Here is a 24,301-nt window from a genome sequence, read left to right on the forward strand (position 1 = left end):
TCTTCCCCCATCACTCATCAGCAGTCAGGCACTTTCACAACTAGTCTGGCAGAGTTTCCAACAAGTTTTGGGTGCTCTTGATGTTGCAAGACCTCCTTTTAAACCCTGCTTTTTTGTATCTGTTATCCCTTTGCAATCTGCCTACACTGTGATATCTTCAAAACAGTTGTATTGAAGAGGCAGCCTATTGCTGTGATCAGAATTGACTTTTGGTGAGCTTGTGCTCCCTTCTCTCTGTTCACCTGTTGTTTCTCCTTCTAAAGTCTTTGGGACCATGAACAAATGTTTTGTTGCAGGTGCATAAGGTCTAGCAGTGAGTTACTTCTGGGTTTGTGGCCCGTAGACGCTGTTGAGTTAGGAATGGCAATGGAGTTGGAGCAGAACAGCTTACATTCGGTTGCTGCGTGGTTGCTTGAGCTCTTGGCTGGAGGCAGTGCTAGCAATGCATCATTAGCAAAGGAGCAATTAAAACTTGTGTTGTCAGGTCCCTTGGGGCTGTAGGCATCAGATCACTGTGTCCTTCTCAGATGTTACAGTTGCTGTTTTGTATCTCGGCAGGGTTCATCCGTCATGGCACGAAGGGCCTCGAAACTTGCCTCATTGGCAGCAGCTGCTTCTGGCATCTATCTGTATGGAAACAAGTTCCTGGATCCCAATGATTTTGGAGTTGTTCGTGTGGGCCGAGCCATTGCCACTGTAAGTGTCACCCTAGTAATGTACAGGAAGATTCCTAGGTGGGTAAGGGAATTGGAGTTCACAAGAACTTGGGATTTCCTGCATTGCCTCTCTGCGTTTCCAGTTGGCAGCTGGCACCGGGAGTCAGAAGGTCAATAGGGAGCTCTTCAAGTTGTTGACGCAGTGGGGAGAAAAGAGCTGAAGGCATATAAGGAGTAGAGCTGTTCTTTTCACATTTTGGAAAGAAACAGAGATACTGGGCTGCAGAGAACTGTCTCTGCTTCTCTGAATAGGGTGGGACCTTCAGAACAAGGGCTCACTTTGGGCCCACATCTTCATCAGCCACCCTTCAAGGTCAGTCACCCAGATACGGTGTCCTGCTGCCTTTAACACTGACCTAGTTCAAACCATCTTGTCTGCATATGCCATTTTTTACATTGGGACATTTTGTTTTAAGGATCATGGTTGTTGTATTGATATGCTACAGTAGCCATTGCCCTGTGACCCTTGGTATGAGAGGAGGGCAGCTGTTTTGAGGATCATTCTCAAAGCAAGGGTAAAGTGAGGATGGGAGATAATGTACTTCTGAGATTGGATTTGTTTCCAGATTCGTAAAATAAATGCTACATCTGCCTAGCATCACCGCTATTTCACCCTTTTGTTGATCACTGCTCCAGAAAACCTGAGAATGGAGACTGCCAACCAAACAGGCTGCTGCCTTCTCCTTGAGGATATTCACTGATGAATCCATGAGCAACCAGGAACAAGGAGAGCAGAGACTCTGGAGGGGGCATCAGTCTCCCTGTACCTCACTTGCATTATACATCTGTCACTTCAGGCCACTATCTCCATCATTTACAGACCCCCAGTGGTAAACAGCTGTCTGTCTGCATATTCTATGACTTTTAAGCACTTCATTAATGAGTTTTACAGGGAGTCAGCTCCTGATGGCAGATGCAATAAGAAACAAACTTTGTGGGTTGGGTCAGGTGCCATTTATATTTGCAAGCTGCACCATGAACTATTGTGAAAAATGAGTGTTTATTTTGAAAGGGTGAGGGCAGAAATACAAACTGTAATCTTTCCTTCTTACCTAATAAGTGCTAAGCTTCATGCTCTGTCCCTGACCGTAAGGCAGCGCTGCCTGGTGGCAGGGAGCAGCTCTCTCCCTTTTACTGCACAGGAAACAGAGGCACGGTGAGGGAACACAGGTTATTATGGCTGGAGGGGAATCTGCTATTCAGGCTGTTTGGGCTCTCCAATCTGCCCTTGAGTTCTGCCTGCTTGACCAGTGTTTCTCACTCTTTCTTGAAGCCAGTGTTTTTGTGGCTATCTTCTGTTTAAGACAAAAATAAGTGAGAAGTGTGCAGTGATGAAGCTGTGCAGTTGGTCTGTGTTTTGAGTGATGGTGAGAGATTACTTTCCTGCTGAACAGGAAGCAGGGGAAAGGACATTTTCTTTGCTTTAGATGCTGGTGAATCTAAAGACATGCTTGACTTTCACGTCCTCTGCCTTCAGGGAAGTCACAAGTCATGGGCTGTAAAGCACTTCAATGGCCCTGCTCTTAGGTGCATTAGAGGGTTCTGCAACCATAGCTGCAAGCAGTGACCCCCAAAAACAAGCTACCAATGCTCAGTCTTCTGTAGGTGATGGCAGCATGTGTTTATATCTGTGTGTCTGCATACTTTTCAAACAAGAATTTTCTGTCTCTGAATTCTGTGTTCCCTCTAATATATAGGACTGCATATGGTTAGGTTACTTCTGAGAGGTTCTTTAGTCCTGCTGCACCAGTGACCTCTGCCTTCCCAGCTTGGGGTCTGCTCCTTGTTGGCAAGTCAGAGGTCAGCTCTCATCTGAGCACTGGCAGCCCAAACTGCTCTCATTCCTTAGCCATGGATGGGATGAAGCCAACAGAGCTATTAGACATGTTCATTTATAAGAAGCTCAGCTTCTCAGGCTTGCTCTTTTTGTAAATGAAAGCTGAGACCCTGTAGCAAACAAGTGACTTTGGATATCGGTGGCATCTACATGGACCTAAAGCATCTGTCCTTCAATCTGGCCTTGCCCAGGCTTCTTACCTGGATGCTTGATTCAATCATTGGACCATAGCCAGGCAAAAGCAGGCTGTAATTAAGAGGCTGTAATTCTTAAGAGCTAAGTTCAGCAGCAGCAGACACAAAAATTTAAGACAAGTTATGGTCTTAAAAGCCTGGAGAAAAGAACACATGGAGGTCAAGAAACCTGACCTAGAACTACAGGACTCTGGACAGATTTCATCTGAGTTTGATTAGAAAGATTTGAGTCTGCTTGTATTTTAAGCATACTGGTTCAGTAGTCCTTTGCAGACTTTCCTAAGAAACATGATGAAGTGCACTAGCAGAAATTTCTTCTTGAGCCTCAGTTTAGGGAACTGGCTCTTGCTTATGTGTGGGTAGACAACTATTCAGAGGGAACATTGTGCCATGACTTGGTAAGATTGGAGGATAGTTTTAGGAGTGGTGCAAGAGTGTAAAGTGTTGTGAATTCATTGATACAAAGTGGAAGCCCAAGCCTTTGGGATGTTTAACACTGGACTGGATACAAGATCAGTTAAAGAAGTAATTTGGCATTTGTAAGGGGAGGGACTGGTTGATCTTGTACATCTTTTTATGTCTCTGAGATTTGGCCTCACCCTGTAACATGAATGACAGCGCTCGTCTTGGATGAGAACGAAGTCAGTGGCGTGAACAGCATCACGTTTCAGACAGTTTCTATGTTCTGGTAAAATTAGAAACCTGGCAGAGCAGTTGTTCATTTGCTGTATTTCTTTGAGGGTATCCCAGTTGTTTTGGGTATGTGGAAGGAACGTTCTGTGCAGTAGCTGGAATACATCTCAGACACTAGCAGGGATTTGGCAATGTCAGAGTTGCCTATCAGGATCATCATAATACTAATTTAGTGTTTAAGATTGCGATGTAATTAGCAACCGCTTAATTAATTCCCTCTTCCTCTGTAATACAGGCCAATCTGTTAGCTGCTTCTTTTCAAGTTGGAGGTGATAATTACCCTCGTGGACCAGAGATAAGATAAGAACCAACTCCAGCCTTCATGCAAGGCTGATTTGAACCTCCCTCCACTTCAAAGTTTTTCTTTGAGGTTGTGAAGATGCTTTGAAAAATTTTTCTTCTGAATGGGTCTCTGTGTAGCTGTGCAGCTCCTGAGTTCACCACGGGCAAGAGAGCCTGAAAAGCCAGAAAAAAAAATTGCTGTGCTCAGTTTCCAGTTTGGAAAACAGGAAACGTGAGAAACCTAACCTCCACAAGGAAGGAGCGTGTCTGTTTGTAACTCGTTCCCAGCTTGGTCCCCTCTTGGATGCATCTCTGAGCTTTTGACTGTTTCCTTATTGTCAGTTCCAGCAACTTTGTCTCCAACCAGATTTGATCCCCTTGCCTCCCTGGCTTTCACGATACATTGACTATGCTTTATGCCCTTCCTAGGCATGTTTGCAGTGAAAGGTGGGGCTGGTATCCTGTCCCAGAATGGAATGCTACCCCTTCAGTAGGGAGATTTTAGGAAATCTAACTTTAGATCTGAGTTATGCAAATGGTTCTTTATGGCAAGGATCTTGAAGTTCAAATGGCAAGTTAGTGGACAGGCTCATGTAGATGTACATTCCCTTCTCTCCCTCCAAGTAAACTTAATAAACGTGACCTGTATGTTTCTGTTCCATTTGCTGGTGTTCTGACTGTGGAAAGAGAAGAACTTCAGTCATAGGATAAAATTGTGAAATACCTTAGATCCATTTTCAGAAATCATTAAGGCACTTAAGAATCTAATTCCATTGTCTATGGCTATGTCTAGCTAACAAGCTTTAGCTGGATCCCCATATTGTTGTTTTGTAATTGGGTATCTGACCCTTTGGCCCTCTAGTCCTTTGTGCAGTTGAGTATCCCCAAAAGTACTGCTGCTTGTGCTAACTGGTGAGCTTGTCTTCAGTCACTCTGCTCCCTGCTGAGCCATCGACCCAGACTGGGCTCAGTGTGCACTAGTGTGGTTAGGCAGGTTGGAGGTGTGAAGATGAAGTGTGGGATAACTGATGGGGCACAAACAGGGTCTGCACGGTCTCTGTTACTAGCAGCAGACCTTACTGTGGAAGCCCCAGATGGTTGACTGAGAATGGGAGTCTGCTGTGCAAGGTGCTGTACAAGATTATGAAAATGCTTTGAGCCTCTCAAATAGAAGACAGTATAGGAGTGCCAAATGTTGCTTATTTTTAATAGCTAAATGTCAATGAGGTCCCTGCACTGCTTTCTATAAATGTTCATTGAAATTGAAATCTTTTAATTTAATTTCTTATGAGTCAGTTACCATAAACTTCACTGTGGAGTGTAAACTGTGGAGCCTAAGCTAAATACATTCTCCTTAACAGAAGTTTTGTTGTTTTGATAACTAAAGAGCTTGCTCAACATTTCTGGTTTCATTTGCAGACGGCAGTTATCACCTATGACTACCTCACCTCTCTTCGGGGCGTCCCATATGGATCAGAGGAGTATGACTTCCTCAAATCACAGGTAGGTGATAGCACTGGACTGTGCTACTTGGAAACTCTGCAAGGCACAGGTGTATTGCCAAAGCCATTGCTGTAAAGCAAACCATCAAGCTGTCATCTTAATAATTCAATATGCCTTCTACGAAACTGTTAACAGCAAACTGTGCTGCATATTAGATAAGATTCTTGCGGGACGTGCATTGTGCAGTGGAGAAGGTCCCTTGTCAAGAGCAGCCACATGCAACCAGTGCTCACTTATGTCCATTAGAGATTCAAGTGCTTGGTGTGTGGGGTAAGATGCATTTGGGCTCTGTCACTGGTTCTCTGCTGCCCAGACTGGTTGTGTGGAGGTCAGCTGCTGAGAGGGGCCTGGCAGTGGTTTCTTATCCTGCTTATTGGTAATGGCCATAATATGATTACAGTTGATTATGGCCATAACATGAAGGCTGAGGGATTTAAGTAAAAGGAGTGTGTTAGAGGGGAAATAATAGGGATGAATCAAGCTTGCAGATCTCTGAAGAAATAAGAACTGCACAAAGAAATGTACATCTCATTGCAAAACACATTGTTGTGTTTTGGTATCAGTAATTAAAATGAATAGAAAAAGCATTTCTAGTGAGAAGGAAGATAAGCACCCCTATTGCTCCTCTCAGTCTTGTGCTGCACCTTTCGTTCCAGCCTACAGCCCTACAATACCTTGAGCTGTAAGTGACACTGAGTTTTAGCTGAGTGCACGTGGTGTATGTAGCCAGGGTGTCTCTGCTATTCCAGCTCAAGGCCTCTTTGGAGTGGGAAATACGGCTTGTGCCAAATTAGGCCAGTCTGCATAGTTGTTTTGAAGTAAGGTCTTTAACCTCATTTTTCTTCTTAGTGCATGTAGGATTTAGGCCACTGGTGTCGTTGTAATGCATGGGGTGGTGCTCTTCAGGGACTCTCAAACTGGAGGGACTCTAAAGCTGGAAACAGCGGTGGGCCACGTAGAAATCAGTGGCATTGGACTCCAGCATGCTTTAGTATTCCTCTGGCAGAAAATCCACATCATCAGTATGGTCTTAGAGTGTTTGAGATAGTATACAGAGTGGCTTCCTTGGGCTTGTTCTCATCCTCTCCTGTCTAAAGATGCTAAGCTGTTCTGCTGTATCTTCCCATCCCAGGTGAGTGGTACTGATGCCCTGGCATAAACTGGAGATAGATGTATTGGAGTCTGGAGCTTCACTTTCCATCTGCCCATGTCTCTGCCACATGCCTTTGAAACCTGGTTTGCAGAAGGGCTGCTTGTAGCTTTCTTGAGCAACACCCAAGTTATGGAGTTATCAGTGTTGTGGACAGCTTGTCATTTGGCAGCAGCTCGCAGCAGGCCTTGCAAATTCTTGACCTTTTGCTATGTCTCTCCATGGCTTCATTAACCTCTGTCATGCAGGTTTTGATGGTTTGTCAATTCATGCCCCAGGCAGCCAGAAAGGGCCCTGTTTGCTGGCGCTGCACAGAGCCGTGCTCTCCCTGCTTGGCAGCCAAGACTAGCTGAGTCAGCCTCTGTGCGTGGCAGAGCCAGTGGCAAGCACAGCATGTCAGCATGACACAAGAGCACTATGTGGCATGGCCAGCACTAGCCTTTGGAAGCATGAAGGGGAATGAGCTGGGAGATAGGAGGAAGTAGGTGCAGGCATAGCATGAGTTAGTAAAACTCATTGGCCTGTGGAGGCCTGTCCTGCTGTTGGTAAGTGTTATGGAGGGCCACCACTGAGACTGACAGTGACAGCACTTGTGGGTTCCTCCGCAACATCCCTGTAGAGCTTGTGCTAGCAAAGCATCAGTTTGGCACGGGAGAATTTTTTGGGCCTGGGCAATTGCACACCAAGCCCTTTATCTCAGTGCAGCTCTAAGAGGATGGCAACCAAGTCTTTACCATCTTGCAGCTTTTTTAACACTCTCTGGGAGCTGATTTTGTTGGTCGTGGACTAGCTCAGAATGAATTGTAAGAAGTTGCCGCATTGGAGTTGGTACTAAAGATTAGTCTCTGGATGGGGCCAAGAGGATGCGAATGCCCGTCCCAAGTAAGTGTTGTGTGTGAAGGGTACTTATCCAGATGTTGCTTCTACTAGCCTCTGTCCTGGATAGATCTCTGGTGGTATCAGCCATTCATTGTACTCTCTTTGCTTTCTGTCCTTCCAGTGAGGCCAGCTTAACCTCCTCTTCATGTGCTGAGAGTTTGGAATTTTCTTTTAAGCATGTGTATGAATTGGTTACTGATTTACAGCCTCACTTTTGGTGCTGTGCCTAGAAGAGAGGTTCTGTGAGGCAGAGATTTGGTGACTCTGGGACTGCAGATAGTGCCAGCAGGTCTGGGTGCAGCTGCTGTGCCTCTGTCTCTGGTGAGGGGGTGCAGCTGCATGTGTGTCTGGGACAGGCTTGCAGCTGGGAGTGGAAAAACACTTTTTCTGTGCATCTCCTCCTGGTACTCAGCATGCTGATGGGTGCTACTCCAGTGCAAATAATGCTTAACTCGCTCTCCATGGATTCCCAGTTAGCCATTAAACTGAAGCCTCTAAATTACCCATGGCCTCAGATGAGAGATGGGAAGCCTCAGTGGCAGCATCAGTCCCTGAGCCTGTTGGGGCCAAACAGGGACACAGTCATTAGGAAACAATTAAATGCAAAGCAGATTAAGAAGGAAATGGGTTCCCCAGGGGCTTTTAGCCAGGTTCCTGGCTAATTCCAAGGAATTCTCTTCAATCTTACTCTATTTTTCTGTCCCTCATGGACCACTTTTGATGCTAATGCTCTCAGCCCCTCAGTTCTCAGCACCTTTTTATGGCCAGCAGATTGGGGATGTTTTACTGCTTTCCACGAGGCAGGAAGCAGTATCTGGGAATTCACTGTGTGTCCCTGGGGTTGGTTTGTCTCTCTCTGGTTCTCCCGTCAGCCAGGAGTTATGAGAATCCACCTTCCTGATGGCACTCACAGCCCTTCCTCAGCAACAGCCAAGAGAAAAAAATGTCTTATCTTTTCCATTCCTGCCCCTGCCTGTGGCAGGGATAAACCTGCTTAAGTGGTCAGGCTTTATGTCCGTCGCAGTGGTTGCTTCATCTCACCACTGGTGGCTGGACCACGTAGGTAACTTGATCTTTCTCCTGAGTTAAGGATCCTTTCCTGGGGTGTCTGCGCTTTTCCTGCATATAATAATAATGCCAGTGTACTGATGTCAAGGCCAGTGGTAGCCACGGTTAGCCCCAAGACATTGGATGTCTGTAGGTCTAGTGTCAGGAGCATTAGGGGAGCTTTCTTCACTTCACGTCTGTTTCATTACATGATTCTGGCCATCTTTGCACATGTAAGCTTGGGCATTTCTTCCCGTTTCTGCCCCTGTTTGTACTGGGTCAGAGGAGGAAGGAGGGCAGCCTGCTCAGTGCCATTTCCTTACCTATTGCTTTCTCAACAAACCATTTTATTCTGTAGAGGGCTGCATTTCTCTGACATTCTTTTGCCTCCTTGAGTGTTTGCCTCCTTGAGTGTTTGTCTCCTCAGTCTCAAGTCAGCCTAGCCTGTGACATTTCCAGTGTGCCTCTCATCGTAGCACCTGGATGTCTTGGTTGGCACTTCCTATATTTTTGGCATCAATTTCTGTTGATCCTGCTGTCAGTCAGGAGGTATCTCACAAGCAGTTTGTTTAAGGGCTGGCATCAATGGGATTCTGGGTTGTTGTCAGTGTAGTAAGAGGATTGCAATGGGTCGGTCATCTTGCAGATTTCGGCAAAAGTGGCCACAGTCGCAAATCTTGAGCAGGGCATTTTTGTGTCATTTTCCTCTGTAAGACAAAAGGTTACTGCTGTGAATGTGGATACAGGTATTTTTTTTAATGGAGGGGAGATAGCAAGGAGAGAAAGGATCTGTGGTCGAGCTGTCTCGGGAGACAGTGGGAATCCATTCTTGAACTAACTTTGTTGGCTACAGAATTGCTTTGTCAGGGAAAAGCCATTTGGGGAGATTAATTAACTTTCCTCCTTTTGAGAGCAGAATGAAGATGTTCTTCTCATTCATACTCCTGGTCATTGGGCTGTCAGCATCTAGGCAAATATTTGGAAGGCGTAACCTTGTGCCATCATTATACAGAATACGATTTCTTGCTCCTTGGAGGCTATTCCTGGCGTTTGTTGTGTTTGCTTCTCAAGGTGGGGTGGGTGTTTGCAAAATGAGCTCTCTCTCACAGTGAAGTTGCCCAACTGAAGGATCCTGGAAAGAAAATGAGTTGGGTGTATGTGTGCGTGTGTTTTTCAAAAATAATCTACAGTTTCTGGATGGTTCAGACCAACGAAATAGCCTGTGTCTTTGGACTTCCCTCGTGATTCAGTAACACTGTGTGCCTTAAATAATAGGAAGCGATGTCCTAAAATAGCTTATTCATGATGGAGGTGGACTGCATCTGCAGAGAGAAATCCCCAGGAGCTCTCCATGGCATTCCTTCAAAAAGGCAACTGTGAATGGGCACTGTGGGCTGTTCTACACCACAGCCAGTGCGTGCGGTGGTGGCTCTCCTTGCTTGTGCTTCAACCTGTGGTGAACTGGGGTGAGAAGAAGCAAATGAACTTCCCTATGAGACATGGAATAGCCATTAGGTGGCAGTGACTTTCTGTCACCAAGCTAAATGGGAACCAGTAATAGAGAGGTGAAGAGCTTCACAGCCCATCCACAGTCCCTGAGCTGATCATGTTTGGTTGCCCTATTATGTGCTCCCCAGGATATCTCATCTAAAAGGCATGGTCGATGCTAATGCAGTCTAAAAAAGCTGCTAGCAGGGCCAGCTGGTGGCTTGATGACTCTACATTGGAGCACTGCTGTCTAGCAAACTTCCTGCCAACACATAAAGCGTGCAAGCTTTGCACTGAAAACACATAACAAGCTGTAAAATAAATCTTATAATTATAAGACACTTCCTTTTCCTCCTTCTGCTTTCTAGAGTGGTGTCAGCTGAACATTATGGCCACAGCATCTCTAGGTTTTAATTTTGTAGCATTAGAAAGATCCATTTTTTTTGGGCTGTGTGCCTATGAAACAAGATGTTCTTCAGTCCTCTGCAGTGATTTATTCAGAGAAATGGGCCATCTTACTGTGACATTTTTGGAGGAGGAGGAAGGAGAGAAGTGAGGGGACAGAGACAGTGCCTCATTTGTTGCACTTTTTTTCCTGGCTGTGCACCCTAGTCCCTGAAGTGCTTCACTCCAGGAGCATGAGTGTGAGGGGTCAGGCACACCACTTGCCTAAGTGGTCCTGCATCTTTCTTGCACCTCCCCAGCAGGAGTGAAACTGTGTGCCTTGGGAGCATTTAGCCTTCTCTCCTCCAGGTGGGGCTATCCCTTTTCATTTGAATCCCTGAAGACCTCGTTACTTTGCTTCCTTACAGCTGCTGAAGAGGTACATAGTAGCCAGAGGAATATCTGAAGAACATCTCAACTGGTACAGTGAGGAAACCATTACGAAGCCCTTGAAGGATCTAGGCTGCAAGAAGCCTGCACCATGAAGAGCACTATAAAAAGAGCAGATAGAAAGTGAAGAAATAATCTTGTTTTATATAGTGTTTGGACTACGCCTTGAGTCCCAATGTGAAATGAACACTCAGCAGTGCAAAGTCAAGAGAGATGGCAAGAGATGGTATCTTCTCTGAAGAGCTCATGGTTGAGATTTATTTATTTGCCTAGATTTTCACCCTAGATGTGAGTGGTGCAAATAAGTATGAACATAGGATTTCTCAGACGGTTGAATGTCTGTGTAAGGAGGGAAGGAAACAAAAAGCGGGGAATTGCTTAGGATGCCACTGTAGCTTAAGGCTGGTCCCATTGACTTTGGATCAGGCCCCAATTAGGGATGTTTTCTTAATTAAGGACTGCGTAGCCTTGAACTACTGGCCAGTTTATATGACTTGGTTGTTGGAGGCCACCTGTAAAATCAGTAGAGCTGACAGGTAGCTAGCACTTCACCTATTTTAAGAATAGGAAGACAGCTGGCTTGAGGATTGAAATAATCTTATCTGAGACTAGGAAAAACAGATATCTAAAAGATTCATTTGGGGATAGAGACACATCAGTACTTGCAATGGCAAACTGGGCTTCTCAAATGTATTTTTGTTTGTCCTTTGAGTCCTTAACAAGACCCATATTGTGGATTCTGTTCCCCTTCCTAAGGTTACTGTAGTCAGCTTGCAATGAAACACCAGCTTGAAGGACCCCAAATTAGGAGTACAGAGATGTAAAAACAGGAGCGAAAAGACTAGCGTGGTGTGCAGAGGATATTTCATGTATCAGGCCAGGTTGGAATTTCAGAGCAGGACTGAATACTGTGGATTTGCTCTGCTAAACCAGTGACCTCATCACATTCTCCCCAAAGTGTATCTGATAAAAGAATGTGCTGGAGGGTAGCACACAATTATCTTACCTGTCAAGCCAGTGTCTTCATTTAGTCTGTTAAGTCAGTGTTGAGGGAATTGCTGTGGTGGGTGGTGTCTTGCAAACACTTCTCTGGACTTCTTGGCAATGTTGAAGGCGTCTTAATGGGTTTCAGGCAAACCCTTTTACCTATGTGGGGGCCACCCTCTTTGCGTACTTGAGGGAAAGGTGTCTCTGAAAGGAACTCTGTCTTCCTCCATGTAGTGTCCCAGGACCAGGCAAGACTCTGCCAGGCTGAGGAAGCCCTGGGGACTAGGAAAAAAGGAAGCTATGTTTCTCTTGAGTTGGAGCAGTTGCTGATTTAGTCTAGGAACAAAACAAAATGTAAAGTTCAGTGCTGGGTTTGGAAGCTACCCCTTACTTTTTTTACTTGAGTGTTCAGGTGCCCTGCCTAGAAATCTGCTGATGTGAGCACGTGTCTGCATTTCTGTACATCTGGACAGGCACGTCTGTCTGCCTGTAGACATGTGCCTTTGTGTTCAGATGTGAGTGCTTCTGTTGAAGTAGCCACTTCCGAGACAGAGTCAAAGGTTCAAAGATGGCTTTGGAGGAGTGAATCCAAGATGGTAGTCACATAAAAGTAGTTGAGCCTACTTTTGGCCCCATAGAACTGGTTTGGGGTTTCTTTTTTTGGTTTGTTTTCTTGTCTCTTTTTTGACTTGAGAGTTCTGTCTCAGTGGCTGGCAAATTCTGCTGATGGTGCACCATTCAGAGCAGCTTGCTGCTCCTTCCTCTGCAGCACCATCATCTTGGCAGGTCTGACACCAGTAACAACTTGTTTTTGTCAGTGTACTGAGCTGATGTGACTTAGAAGGGGCCCACAGGGAGCAGATAAACATATAGTGACAAGGGTCATCTTTATACAGCTTCCACTCTGTTCCTAGCTTCACTTTAACAATGAATCTACGTGTGAGCCTGCACATATACACACATGCACAGTGCTTTATGAAATGCCTCCTGCCAAGCCTGGATCCATTTACTGTCTTGCCAGTTTTGCTGAATTTAGAGGTAAATTCACTGAAAAGGTCACTAGCAGAATTGTGTTTCAAAAAACCCCGGATCCTAAAATGTCTTTACTGCCTGTGCAGTCTCTGTTTGAAAATGTACTTATTTTGAGTTGCCTGTGAACTCTGTAACTGTGCAGCCTGTTTGTTATTGTAGGGTTGCTCTGAACACAAGTTGGTTTTTACAGGATTGCTGAAGGGCAGCAGGCTTTGCACTCCTATTTGTTTATTGTAGGACTGTTGTGTGAAGAGAAGTAGGGAAGATACACTTGGGGCCCTTTCCTTTGCGTTCACAGTCAGGCCGCACAGCTGGGCATTTCCAGAGCCCAGCAGGAGCTGTTTCATCTCTGCAGTGCCCTGGTATCGCCTGCTCTGTCTCTCCTCTTCCTCTCCAGGACAGCTTCCCTGCTTCTATTTCTTGCAGTAAGCTGAGGTTTTGCTGTGGCAGTCTGAATAGGGAGTTATTCGCTACCAATATACAGAGTGGTGATCCTTGACTGGGGAACATTGTTATAATGAAATGATGGCTCCTGAGTGATGGGGAGTGAGAAACAGCAAGGCTGTTAGCTGGAACTGTGCTTTCCTCGCTCTGAGCTCATGCTTGTACTGGGCTATGTGCTTGAAGACAAGAGGTGTCTGCAACGTGATGCATGTGAAGGGCTCCCAAAAGCTATACCAACTCCTGCCTCCCTGACTGGCAGGGTTAGATCCACTGCAACTTTCCTCGACCTCCACTGGCCCCAAAGGCCACACACTAGGGACTGAGTCTGTACCAGGAGTGAGGGTGATGTTTGATTCTTTTAAACCTATGTTTTGATTTTAGGGTAGCAAGTGCTTGGTAATGTGGTTGAGGACTGAGCAAAATGCAGGCAGAAGCAGCTTCGTGCATGCACCTCTCCTGGTACATCCCCATCTGAATGCAAGCTTCCTATACTAGCCCTGCACAGCTGACCTCTCTGTTCACTTGCGCTGCCATCCTGTACCAGGCCTGAATGAGCTTCCTGCTCTCCTGATTATCCTGCAGCCTGCCCCAACTCTGCCCTTACCTCTCCCCACCGATGCCTCAGCCCTGGCTGCCACCTCCCTGGCCCCTGCCGTGCTGCCGGCAGATTGGATATGGACTTACCCCACCCGGCCTTGCATTCATTAGTAACTCACGTGGCAAAGATTTGCCACAATCTTAATTTTCTGAGAAAACTGAGACCCAGGCACTGGTGATTCATTGCCAACCCCAGGCAGGACAGCTCTCCCAGGCTGCAGCTTTGTACACCTGTGTCAATGTCAGCTGAGCCAGCAGATTTCCCCTTCCCAGTCCTTTTCTGGAGTAGGATTCCCAGCTCTGGCAGAGCTTGCTCCTCACCTGGAGAGACGAGCTCCACACTGTGCGTGTCTTAGCTTCATTCCTGGAAATCTCACTCCAGAAACAGTCAGACTAATGCAGGCATGTGATTTTTATTTGAAGGATCTAAATTTAAACAAAGCAACAACAAAGAAGTCAAGCTCTGTCCTTTTGCAAAACCTTTGAAATGGTGGGACGTATATGTAGCTAATGAAGGAAAGTTCCTTTAAATAGTGTTCACTGCTTATAATTGTTGGACATATGTGTAGTAAATTAAAGAAGAAGCAATGATTAGATGAGACCACTTCCCCACACAACCCCCATCCCAGTGGCAGATGCCCCTCCTTCCACCTGCATTGCTCAACAAATTTCATCTCAAGAGGGGAAATGAATTCTCAATTGCAACATGCCTAGTAATTAACCGCACTGTAATTCTGATGTGCAGTGCTGTCACCCACCATCGGGTGGGAGTGGAAAAGGCACTGCATTTTGTTGATGGTTGAACATTTGTTTTCCTCATCATTTTGACACCAGAGGTAATTGCCATTCCTGAAATATTCTCTCGCAACCATTACAAAGCAACTGTTAGGGACAAATTAATTATGAAGAATCTCGTTATGACAGATTAATAGGCCAACAGAGGAGATTTCTTCTTCTTCTTTCAGGCAACTGAATAGTAAAATCTAACAGCTCCCGTGTAACTGCTAGAAACACATGCTTCTCTGTAAGCCAACACATATTTTGTTGGAGATGGGGGATTTGCAAAACTAGGACTAGAGTATAGAGTGGGTTTCCAAGCTTGCTTTTATTGAGCTTCTGGTTTCCCAATATCATGTGCCAAAATGAGCTTGAGTCTGGGCATTGCCATATGGAGGGGAGGTCTTCATGGTTGGTATTGGATCAATATCTTCTGTCTGGGTCATGGTTGAGCAGCATCATGAAGGCTTGGAAGTGAGGAATGCTGGACTTGTAGATTTGATGGATTTTAGAACAAGACGTAAAGGCATTAGCTGGACTGCTTTATTGCCACTAAGGGTTCCCTGTGTCAGGGAGGTCAGATCTGATGTGCTGGTTGAGTTCCAAGTGGCCAATGATGTTCTGTCTGCCTGTGTCCCCCTGGAAGTTTCAGACTACCTGCCCCAAATTATTCTTGTGGGGCGCTCTCTGGGGACTGTTGTGAAGTGGCCCATAGATGGCTCCCTTCCTGTAGTGGAGGTGATGGAGGCACCCTGCTTCCCTGTGACTGAAGCTTCTGTCAAAGCCCGGGGGAGGAGGAGTTTGAAATATCTGGATTGCTCATGGCTGTGTTTAGAACCTCACCCAATTTATGTGTAGTCAGGACAGCAATTCATGTAGACGTGGTAATTGTGCTTTCAAAGAGGCAGTTAGATACGTGTCTCATAGTTGACTGGCTACTATGGGATGCTAGTGAATCCCAGGTGCTGATGAGCACATGATTAAAAAGGAGCCTATTTTAGGCTTCAGAATAGGCGTAATGTAGATTTAAAGAAGCTTCTGGAGGAGGCCTCTTTGTGTTCTCAGCTTTGCCTTCTTTGATGTCTCACTCAAGTCGTCAGGTAGTAGTCACTTGGCAAAGGATCTCTCTAGTTGGGACTGGAGTCCCCTCTTACCACCTCCAGCCAAGTGCTTGTACATGCAGCACTCTGTCCCTGCCCAGGAAAGGAACAAATCTTCAGTGGTAATCAACACACAGCCCCACTTTGTGCCATGATCTCCTTAATGAGAGAACAGTGAAGCTCCTCTCTCTTCAAGAGGCTGAATCAAGACCATGTTTATCCCATTTTCCATCTTCTCCTGCCTGCTGATGTCAACTCCCAGTTTCACCGTGACTTCATCGTTCTTCATAGGATCTCTGTATCTCTGTGTGGAGTATGTAAATGCTTTAATATTAAGTATTTGAGGCTAGAAGTCATAGATAGTATTACTTTTAGATTACTAGCATCTGATTTCATCGCTTTGCTTCACGTCCATCTTGTGTAGTGCTAATTCTCTATGGTCCTTTTTGGCATGCAAATTTTGTCTTTGGAACTGTCCACAGTGATTGTATTTTGCCAGCAAAGTCTGATTCTTTGGAGGATCTTCATCAGTATTATTTTTCTGTCAGGTTTTGCACTGATTGCCTTTCTCATAGGCCTTTTGTCTTGAGTTTACTATTACCTTCTAGCCAGGGTTAGAAATTAGCTATCTTTGACTAGCCTGTTGATGGAGATTGCCTCTTGCCTATTATCTCCACTGCAGTGTCATCTTTGTTTTTTCTTGTCCCGTGTTAGCCTCTTAGACCAGATTCTCCCCCTTTTGACAAAGGAACCTTGACTTTTGCTTTTGTGAGATTCAGACTGAAACCTCTGGATTCCTAGAGGATGCTTTCTTTTTTAAATTGTGGCAAGCGCTGCCCGATTTTGCAGTTTTCTCCACAGAGAAGTTGTAACTGGGTAGTGATGGACTGGGCTTTCCTTACCCTGCCCCTTGGGGTAGTTGCACAGGTGATCTGTAGTAATCAGCATCTTTTAAATCAAGAAAAAAATCCACCCTAGATTTCCACTTGATAAAGCCTATTTCCTGCTATTTGTAGTTGCTTCTCTGGAAGGATGGGGGATAAGGGTAGGGATATTCCTTCGCAGGCAATTGTGCAGAAATCTGTTTTATAATGTCTTAGGCTGAACCACTCTTAAATATTGACCAGTCACTTTGATCCTGGATCGGACAGGTAACCTGGAGGTGGAGGCTTTCTGCTCATTTTCTTCTTGGCTGCGTGCCCAGCTCCCCATACACTGGTAATGTTTCCTGTTGCACCCAATTCCTTGTAAATAAGATAATGGCTGACAGTGAGTCTGCAGGTGGAGGGACACTCAGTTTTCTTAAAATTAGAATGAGACAAGATATCCAACAGCTTTACTGACTATTTTACTCTAGGTTCTTATAATATGTTTGACATTTACAAATGCAGCATCCCTGCCTTGTGGATGCTCATTCGTCTCTTACATGAGAGGGAAAGCTCAACAACTGGCAATGGAAAGGGCAAGATGTTGAATATCTAATTGTATATAAAGATGATCTCAGTTTTATTCCCTTCACAACCTTGGTGAGCCACAGCCAAGTGCAGGGGAGACGTGTACAATATTGTTCATTGTGATACCAGCTGCAATAAAGGCCTCTGGTACTGCTGGGGGTAATTCCTTCTGCTTATTGTGGGAGCAAAAGTAATCTACTCTGAATAATGGATAACCAACATGCGGCCTCACCTGGGCTCTCCTTTTGTTCATCTCAGTTTTGTGCCATGTCAAATATTCATATGTTTTACTTTATTAAACTGCTATCTCATGCTATTTTAAAGTGGCACTCTCAAAGCCAATATAAGTTCTCTCTGTTGCTTATGTTCCTAGCAGCCGTAAGGATTCAGTAGACTAAATGCTACCTTCACTGGCACCCACATAAGCCCATTTTTTCCAAATTCTGCTTCCATTGGCACCTGCACAAACCTATTGTTTTCAGTGAGAAAGCACAGGAGTGGCTGCAAGGAAGGATCTGACCTTCTAATTGCAGTTTAACAAGTCTATTGATTGTGTATGAATCAGAAGAGACACCAGCTAGGTCTCCCATAGTGGTGACATTGCTGGGATGCTAATAGACACCAGCTGCCTTTTGTGGTGTGGAGCTGTGTGGTGTTAACCAGATGAAAAAGCTGGAATAATTTTTTTTATATATATATTTTTTTTTTCCCTTCACTGAAGTCAGCAACTCTGACTGATACCCAGAAGGGAACAGACCTGCTGAGTAACAAGGGGACGTTTCTTGGTTTTTGGGTTTTTTTTCAACATAGGCACTTTTAAAAGTAGAACTGCACTTTGCCATTGATGATGACTTACTGGCACCACAGCCACTCTCTATCTGTTGGATGTGGTGCTATGACAATCACTGCAGTTTTTTGGAATTGACAGTGTAATCCCATGGTTGTTATCTTTTCTGACTTCCTCATCAATCCAATTTAATCACTTCTAGGTATTTCATGTGTTACTGTCTCTCTCCTCTTCAGGCATCCTGTTCCTATGGGAAGAGGTCTGTACTTTAAAGGTTAGAGCTTCTCAGATTAAAGAAGGGGAGAGGAATCTGCCTCTGTCAGTTTGGTGAGGGGCTGTATTGAGATCTCTAGAGAGACTGGAATGGAAACCCTTCTTTCTGGGTTCTGTGACCAAGCTGAATGCTGGTGCCTGTCTGTGTGGCTGTAAGAGAGGGAGCCCGCTTGCTCTGCTCCCCTGGCCGTTGGAGTGACCTGCCAGGAGAGAAGTTGCATATGTACAAGGGGGAGAAGCTGCTGTTGCACGGTTTAATCACCTGACGTTGACTCAGATAGGTCCTGACTGGAGGTCAGCTGTGACGTGCAGCTGGTAGGGTGGGATTCGACTGTTGGGAAGAGAAAAATGTCAGCCCAGATTCTTTGGCGTTGACAAAGTGGATGTGATGATTTCTCCCCTCCAGCTGCAACGGCTGCCTCTGTGCTTCCTTCTTCCCTGCACACCCACACTAGGAGAGCAGACTGTGTGAAGCTACCCTGTCTTGACTCTCAGCTGCTGAACTAGATGAGACTTAGCTGAGCTTCCCCCATCTTTCCTTTGGTGCTTGGGCCATCCATCCTGATAAACCTCACCTTTCAGTATGTCTTTCAGTGTATCTTCTGTCTGTCGGTGCTTTCTGTGGAGTCCATGGCTTTTCCAGCTCCATTTTATTGCAGGATAGGGTGTGGGGACTAAGGGAAGAGGCTGTCAGATGTCCATCCTCATCCCTGCTTCTAGGATCCTTCACTTTGCTTTGAAGGCCAGGAATATTCAGCATTGAACAGATTCCCTTGATACTCATTTCATCTCATCTTGCACCTCTTCACTAACCCTAGTAACACCCTGTATGTTTCCCTTCCCGTTTACAGCGTCTGACCTCTTGAGTAGCTGGAAGATGTTACCAGGTCAGCCTTCTTGGCACCATCTGCTTTTATTATTGAGAACAAATCATGAAACTCTTTCTCTTTTATACCATACTGGTTCATCTGTCTTGCAGTGGCTCCTGTTTGTTTTGCTCTCTCTACTCTGTCTGGGACTTCAGACCTTTTTTTAAGTGAAGAGACCATCTCTACACCCCTCTCCCCAATGCGAAGCCTCCCTATGCATAGCCATAACTGTATGAGCTTCAGTGAGAGCTAATTCCTACTGTGGCCTTGTATGAGCTCTTCCCCCCACCCTGCCCATAGCCCAGGGCCAGCCCTTACTTCCCATGCTACTGCCTTCCCAGGGTCTCCTTACACGGACATTGCTGTCTGGGGAGTGTTATCCCTTCAAATCATTGTTGCTGCACAATATCATCTCCTGCTGTTCAGTCAATAGTCTACGGTTTCTGTAGGGTGTGTCAGCAGCTCCTGTTTAGGGAACACTCCTGAATGTAACACACATTTCGGTTGATCTTGTGCCTTATAGCAACTGAAAATAGCAAACAAAACAGGGCTTAATAGGACTGATGGCTGGGAGCCCCCCCACTACAGCTAAACACAAGGCCATATAAGATGGTGTCTTTACAGCCCTCAGATTGTTTTCACTGCCATCCCACGTGGTCTGATCTAAGCTGAGCTGAATTAATTTTGTTAGCAAGATTTTGAGAGATGCTGTGTCAAATTTATTATCATTTCACCTGCCTCCGTAACAGGAGCTGCAGGCACTGTGATCAATGGATCAAGACACATGCCTGATTTCACTGAGGCTTCTGTAAATGTCTCTGTGCCTTCTGCAGCCGTGCTGTTGAATTACTTCCTATCCTCCATGGGTGCTCTGCAACGAAGCACAGGACAGATCTCTTTGTATACCAACCCTATCGGACAACAAGGCACTGAGGCCACTTTTGGGAACCTGCTGACTTTGCAAGTATTATACATCTGTGTATACATAGGTCTGGTCCTTCCTTGTCATGCAAATCTGATCTGATCTTATCCTCATGTGTAAGTACCATTCACCTAAGTGTACATGCCCCAAAAGAGAGCCTGTGTGAAGGACCTCTTGTACAGTCACAGGGTAAAACAGCTTCAAGAGCAGAACCTTGTTCACTGGAGGTGATGTCTGTATGTGTGAAGGACTCAGCTTGACTCTCAGATTCCTATATTCAACAGTTTGATCTGGAACTGTTAGTGGGAGAGAATAGACAGATAATGCTATAGCCTATAGACGTAGAAGTGCTACGTCCCAGTTATTTTAGCATGTTATTTTCCCCTTGTCTCTGACCATCCCTTCCCTGTGCTCCTTGTTCTCCCTGCTCAGGAGACTTAGACAAAATAGTGCATTATATCACAGAGGTGTCTAGAGGGGAAACAGCTGCTCCCTTCTGATTTTTCTCCTGCACTGCCCCACAGATAACTAATTGCAGCTCAGTTGCTTCTATTAGCTATTTACCTAAAATTGAGCTGGCTAATGAAAATGTTTCTAATTAATACGAGGCAGATTAAAACTCATTACAGCAAGGTCGTCAGTAATGAGAGATAATCAGAGCACAAATGACCGAGCTTGGAGCAAAATGAAGATGGAACACGAGCCGGCGATCAGTGCTGGTTGAGCATGCACCAGCCAGCAACGGCAGGGTTCAGAAAGGTGACTGCTGGTGCTCTGCGCTGCAGTTGAGCAACACTGCTTCCTCCTCTGCAGAGCAGCTTGGGAAGTGACTGGCTGAAGAGATGGACCTCAGCCCAGTGTAAATGTTTCCTGAACCAAGTGGCATCTCAAACTAGGGGTTTGTTGCTAGGCTGCCCCTTAGTCACCTGTACGGATTGTTACGAACTGTGTTGTGAGTCAGGGTATTAGCGGGAAGAGTGCGGGAGTATGTGTAGCGTAGGTGGGAGGTCAATGTCTGTGTGTGCTTGTGTGTGGAAATTCAGAGTCTTGATGGCTTGGAGGGTGGGAGCTTGCACGTCTGTTCAGCGTGAAATGGGCTCGCCTGGGTTTGGAAAAGTCCCTTGTGATCTCCAGGGAAGTTTTGCACAAATCATGAAACGTGTTTGCTTTAATTTCAGCTGCCTTTAGCACTGGTGGTACAAGGTCCCAGAGCCAACACCAGATTTCATCTGTCTCACGCGGGCTCACTGTGTATATCCTTCTGTCCTGGTTTCAGCTGGGACAGAGTTAACTCTCTTCTTAGTAGCTGGTACAGTGCTGTGTTTTGGATTTAGTGTGAGAATGATGTTGATAACACTGATATTTTAGTTGTTGCTAAGTAGCGCTTATCTTAAGCCAAGGACTTTTCAGTTTCCCATGCTCTGCCAGCAAGCAGGTGTGCAAGAAGCTGGGAGGGAGCATAGCCGGGGCAGCTGACCTGAACTAGCCAAAGGGGTATTCCATACCATGGAACGTCATGCTCAGTATATAAACGGGGGGGAGTTGGCCAGGAGGGGTGGATTGCGGCTCTGGCATCGGTCAGCGGGTGGTGAGCAATTGCATTGTGCATCACTGTTCCCCCCCCCCTTTTTTTTTTGTTATATTCCTTTTCATTACTATTATTATTATATTTCATTATTATTATTGTTAATATTATATTTTACTTTAGTTATTAAACTGTTCATATCTCAACCCATGAGTTCTGCCTTCTTTCCTGATTCTCCTCCCCATCCCACCGGGAGCGTGGGGGGCGGGATGGGGAGTGAGGGAGCGGCTGTGTGGTGCTTGGCTGCTGACTGGGGTTAAACCATGAAACCTTGAATTTGTACAGAGTTCACTGGCCATCCTGCTAGTTGTGTGACTCCTTGTTCCTGTGTTTGTGAAACTGAGAAGCTAAGAAATTGTTGCTTTAGTCTAGGGGATCATCTCCGTCCTTTATCCTTTGCAAGCTGTAAAGCTCTCTTTCTCACTTCCTGGCTGTCCCACTGGCAACCAACTGTTGTGCCAGAATTTTTGAAGGATCTTGATCTCTGATAGGACTATTTTGAGCTATGCAAGTCAAAACTGAGAATTAGGGGGATGCCTTTTTAACCAGGGTTCGCACTAAGGGGAACTAACTAAAAAGTATAGGTCTGAAAAGGTAACAATGTACCTGCCTAAGTGGGAACATATGGAATGCCCTACTCTCATATGGGCAGGCAGAGACCCGTAGGTAAATCTTTAGGAATGTTATACATAACTTACACAAATAATGAATTAATAGATAGTGGCGTAGATTGTACCAGGAGTTATTCCAGTTCCAAAGACATGGATCTGTCCGTGATCAGCAGTATTATCTGTTAGTATTGGTATAAGGAAGCATTTGAATGGGAAATATCTGGTGTGCCTAGGAACAAGCTTTTGTAAAAGGTAGGCAGGAAAGATAGTACAAAAAGGAGGCAGTAAGAATTCCATTTAGAGTGGTGTGTCTCCCTGCAGTATCCCTGCCGTCAGTCAATTTGATTACCAGGCTGATAGTGTTAGTGAAGGCTACAGCAGTTTATATTAACTGTATGCTTATTCAGATTTGTTGAAAGAGGAGATAACAGCCCCTTAGACGCAACTACACTGTCATTGCAATGGGTTCTAGGTCTTCTATTGCTGTTTTTAAAGCACCCAAGTACCCTATTCACTTCACCAGTAGCTGTATCCTCCCTAAACACTTTCACAGATCTTCTGGCATGGCACTTGATTTCAGTCTCTCACTGTGTTAAGCTGAGGTGGACATCCTTTCATTCCTCTCTGGTTTGTGCTGTCCTGGGTCATCTAAAGCTGTTCTGTAGTTTTACCAGTCGTGTGCATATGGCCTTGTCATTATCAGAGGTGGAAGAGAAAAGGACTGTGGCCAGGTTCCTTTCCTATCTTCTCTGACATGTCTTTTCTCCCTCCCCAACTTACCATGTTTTGGGGATACCTGCTACAGAGGTGTGATGACATCCTCTCTTCCCTCTGTATGGAGTCCAAGGGACAGCCTGGCTCTTTCAGTCCAGTCTCCTGCTACTGCAGGCATTCCTGGAAGAGCTGTCTCGTCCAGGATGGCTGATAGCATATAGGCCTGGGATGCTCCCACACACTGTGTGCCACAAGATACTTCCCAGCATCCCAAAGGCTTAATATGAAAGACCATAAGCAGCAGTTCTGCTGTGCCATGGGAAGAAAGCAAGAGTCCATCACCAATGTCCCAAGTCCTTGCAATGGCAGGTAATTTAATAAATACAGAAGATCCTTGGAAGCAGGTTGAACCCCAGCAGAAGGCGTGACTGATTTAACCAGAATGTGGGAGCTGGATACAGCAAATAGGTTCTTTAAAGATTTTAATGATGCTGGGAGCATCAGTGCACCCTGTTTGCATTCTGTCTCTCACTGTGGCCCATCAATAGGGTAATTTTTGTCTTGATGCCTTAAGCAAGAGTGTTTAAAGCCCTTTAGACATTTTATTATATGTAGTGTTCTTATGAGTCTGTAAAATGGGGGATAGCGATCCTGAGTTTTGTCAAGAGCTTTGTAAAAGCACGTTTAGAGATGAAAAGCTCCATATAAAATCAGGTATGGTTGTTTTATCATAAATGTCTAAAGCCTTTGTGAATTCCATTAAGCTCTTGTGTTCTCTATCCTCTGACAGTGAGTGCCACTGGTTAATGCTGTACTGTGCAAAATGGGATGTAAAAAAAACTTTAAAAAGGTTGTTGCTTTTTGGAATGCCCTATTATTTGCTGTTTTGTGAGAGCTGGAAATAGGAATGGGAGATTTTCTTTTTATGATTTCATATAACTTTTCTCTCGTATGCATCAACTCTCTCTAATCTGAACAGTCCCCTAACATTTCAGATCTCTTTTTTTATAGACTCTTTTGAAGTCCATGATAATTTTTTCCTGTCCTTCTCTGCCCTCTTCTTTTTCTTCTGTACCTCTTTTTGTGATGGGATGTCCAGAATCCAAGGTGAGGTTGTGCTTTCAATTTGTACAATGGCATTTTGATATTTTCAATGTTTTTCTGTTTTCCTTTCTTAACACAGTCAAACAGCTTGTTTGGGTTTTCCTGACCCCCACTATGCATTGAGCAGGTGCCTTCACTGAGCTGTCCACAGCAATGTGATGCAAGTGTTGGGTGGTTACAGTTAATTTAGAGCGCATCAGTATGTGTGGGCAGGATAAATTGCACCTTCCAATATGTGTAACCTTGCAGCCATCTATGCTGAGGGTGATCTGGCAGTCTATTGGTTGTTCACCTATCTTTGGTAGGGATTTGGCAGGGCTTATTTTTCCATAGTGATGAATAATTTCTGTTGCATCTCATGGAATTTTTGTCACTGCACCGTTCTCTCCTTTGCCAGTAAGAATGGGTGTAGTGCGACACTC

The 24,301-nt window shown here is 45.2% G+C and overlaps 1 protein-coding gene across 6 annotated transcripts in view; it reads left to right on the forward strand.

The window, feature by feature from the left end:
* Positions 1 to 570: 570 nt before the first annotated feature.
* The window catches only part of ADCK1 (aarF domain containing kinase 1), a 78,412-nt gene continuing 54,681 nt past the window's right edge, over positions 571 to 24,301 (forward strand). For all 6 annotated transcript variants that reach the window (XM_050897492.1, XM_050897496.1, XM_050897493.1 and 3 more), the window contains exons 1-2: positions 571 to 696; positions 5,142 to 5,225. In XM_050897492.1, the coding sequence (XP_050753449.1) occupies positions 571 to 696; positions 5,142 to 5,225 (210 nt within the window). The remainder of the gene's footprint in view (positions 697 to 5,141; positions 5,226 to 24,301) is intronic.

The sequence above is a fragment of the Gymnogyps californianus genome, chromosome 5 (assembly GCF_018139145.2).
Source record: "Gymnogyps californianus isolate 813 chromosome 5, ASM1813914v2, whole genome shotgun sequence".
Lineage (NCBI taxonomy): Eukaryota > Metazoa > Chordata > Aves > Accipitriformes > Cathartidae > Gymnogyps > Gymnogyps californianus.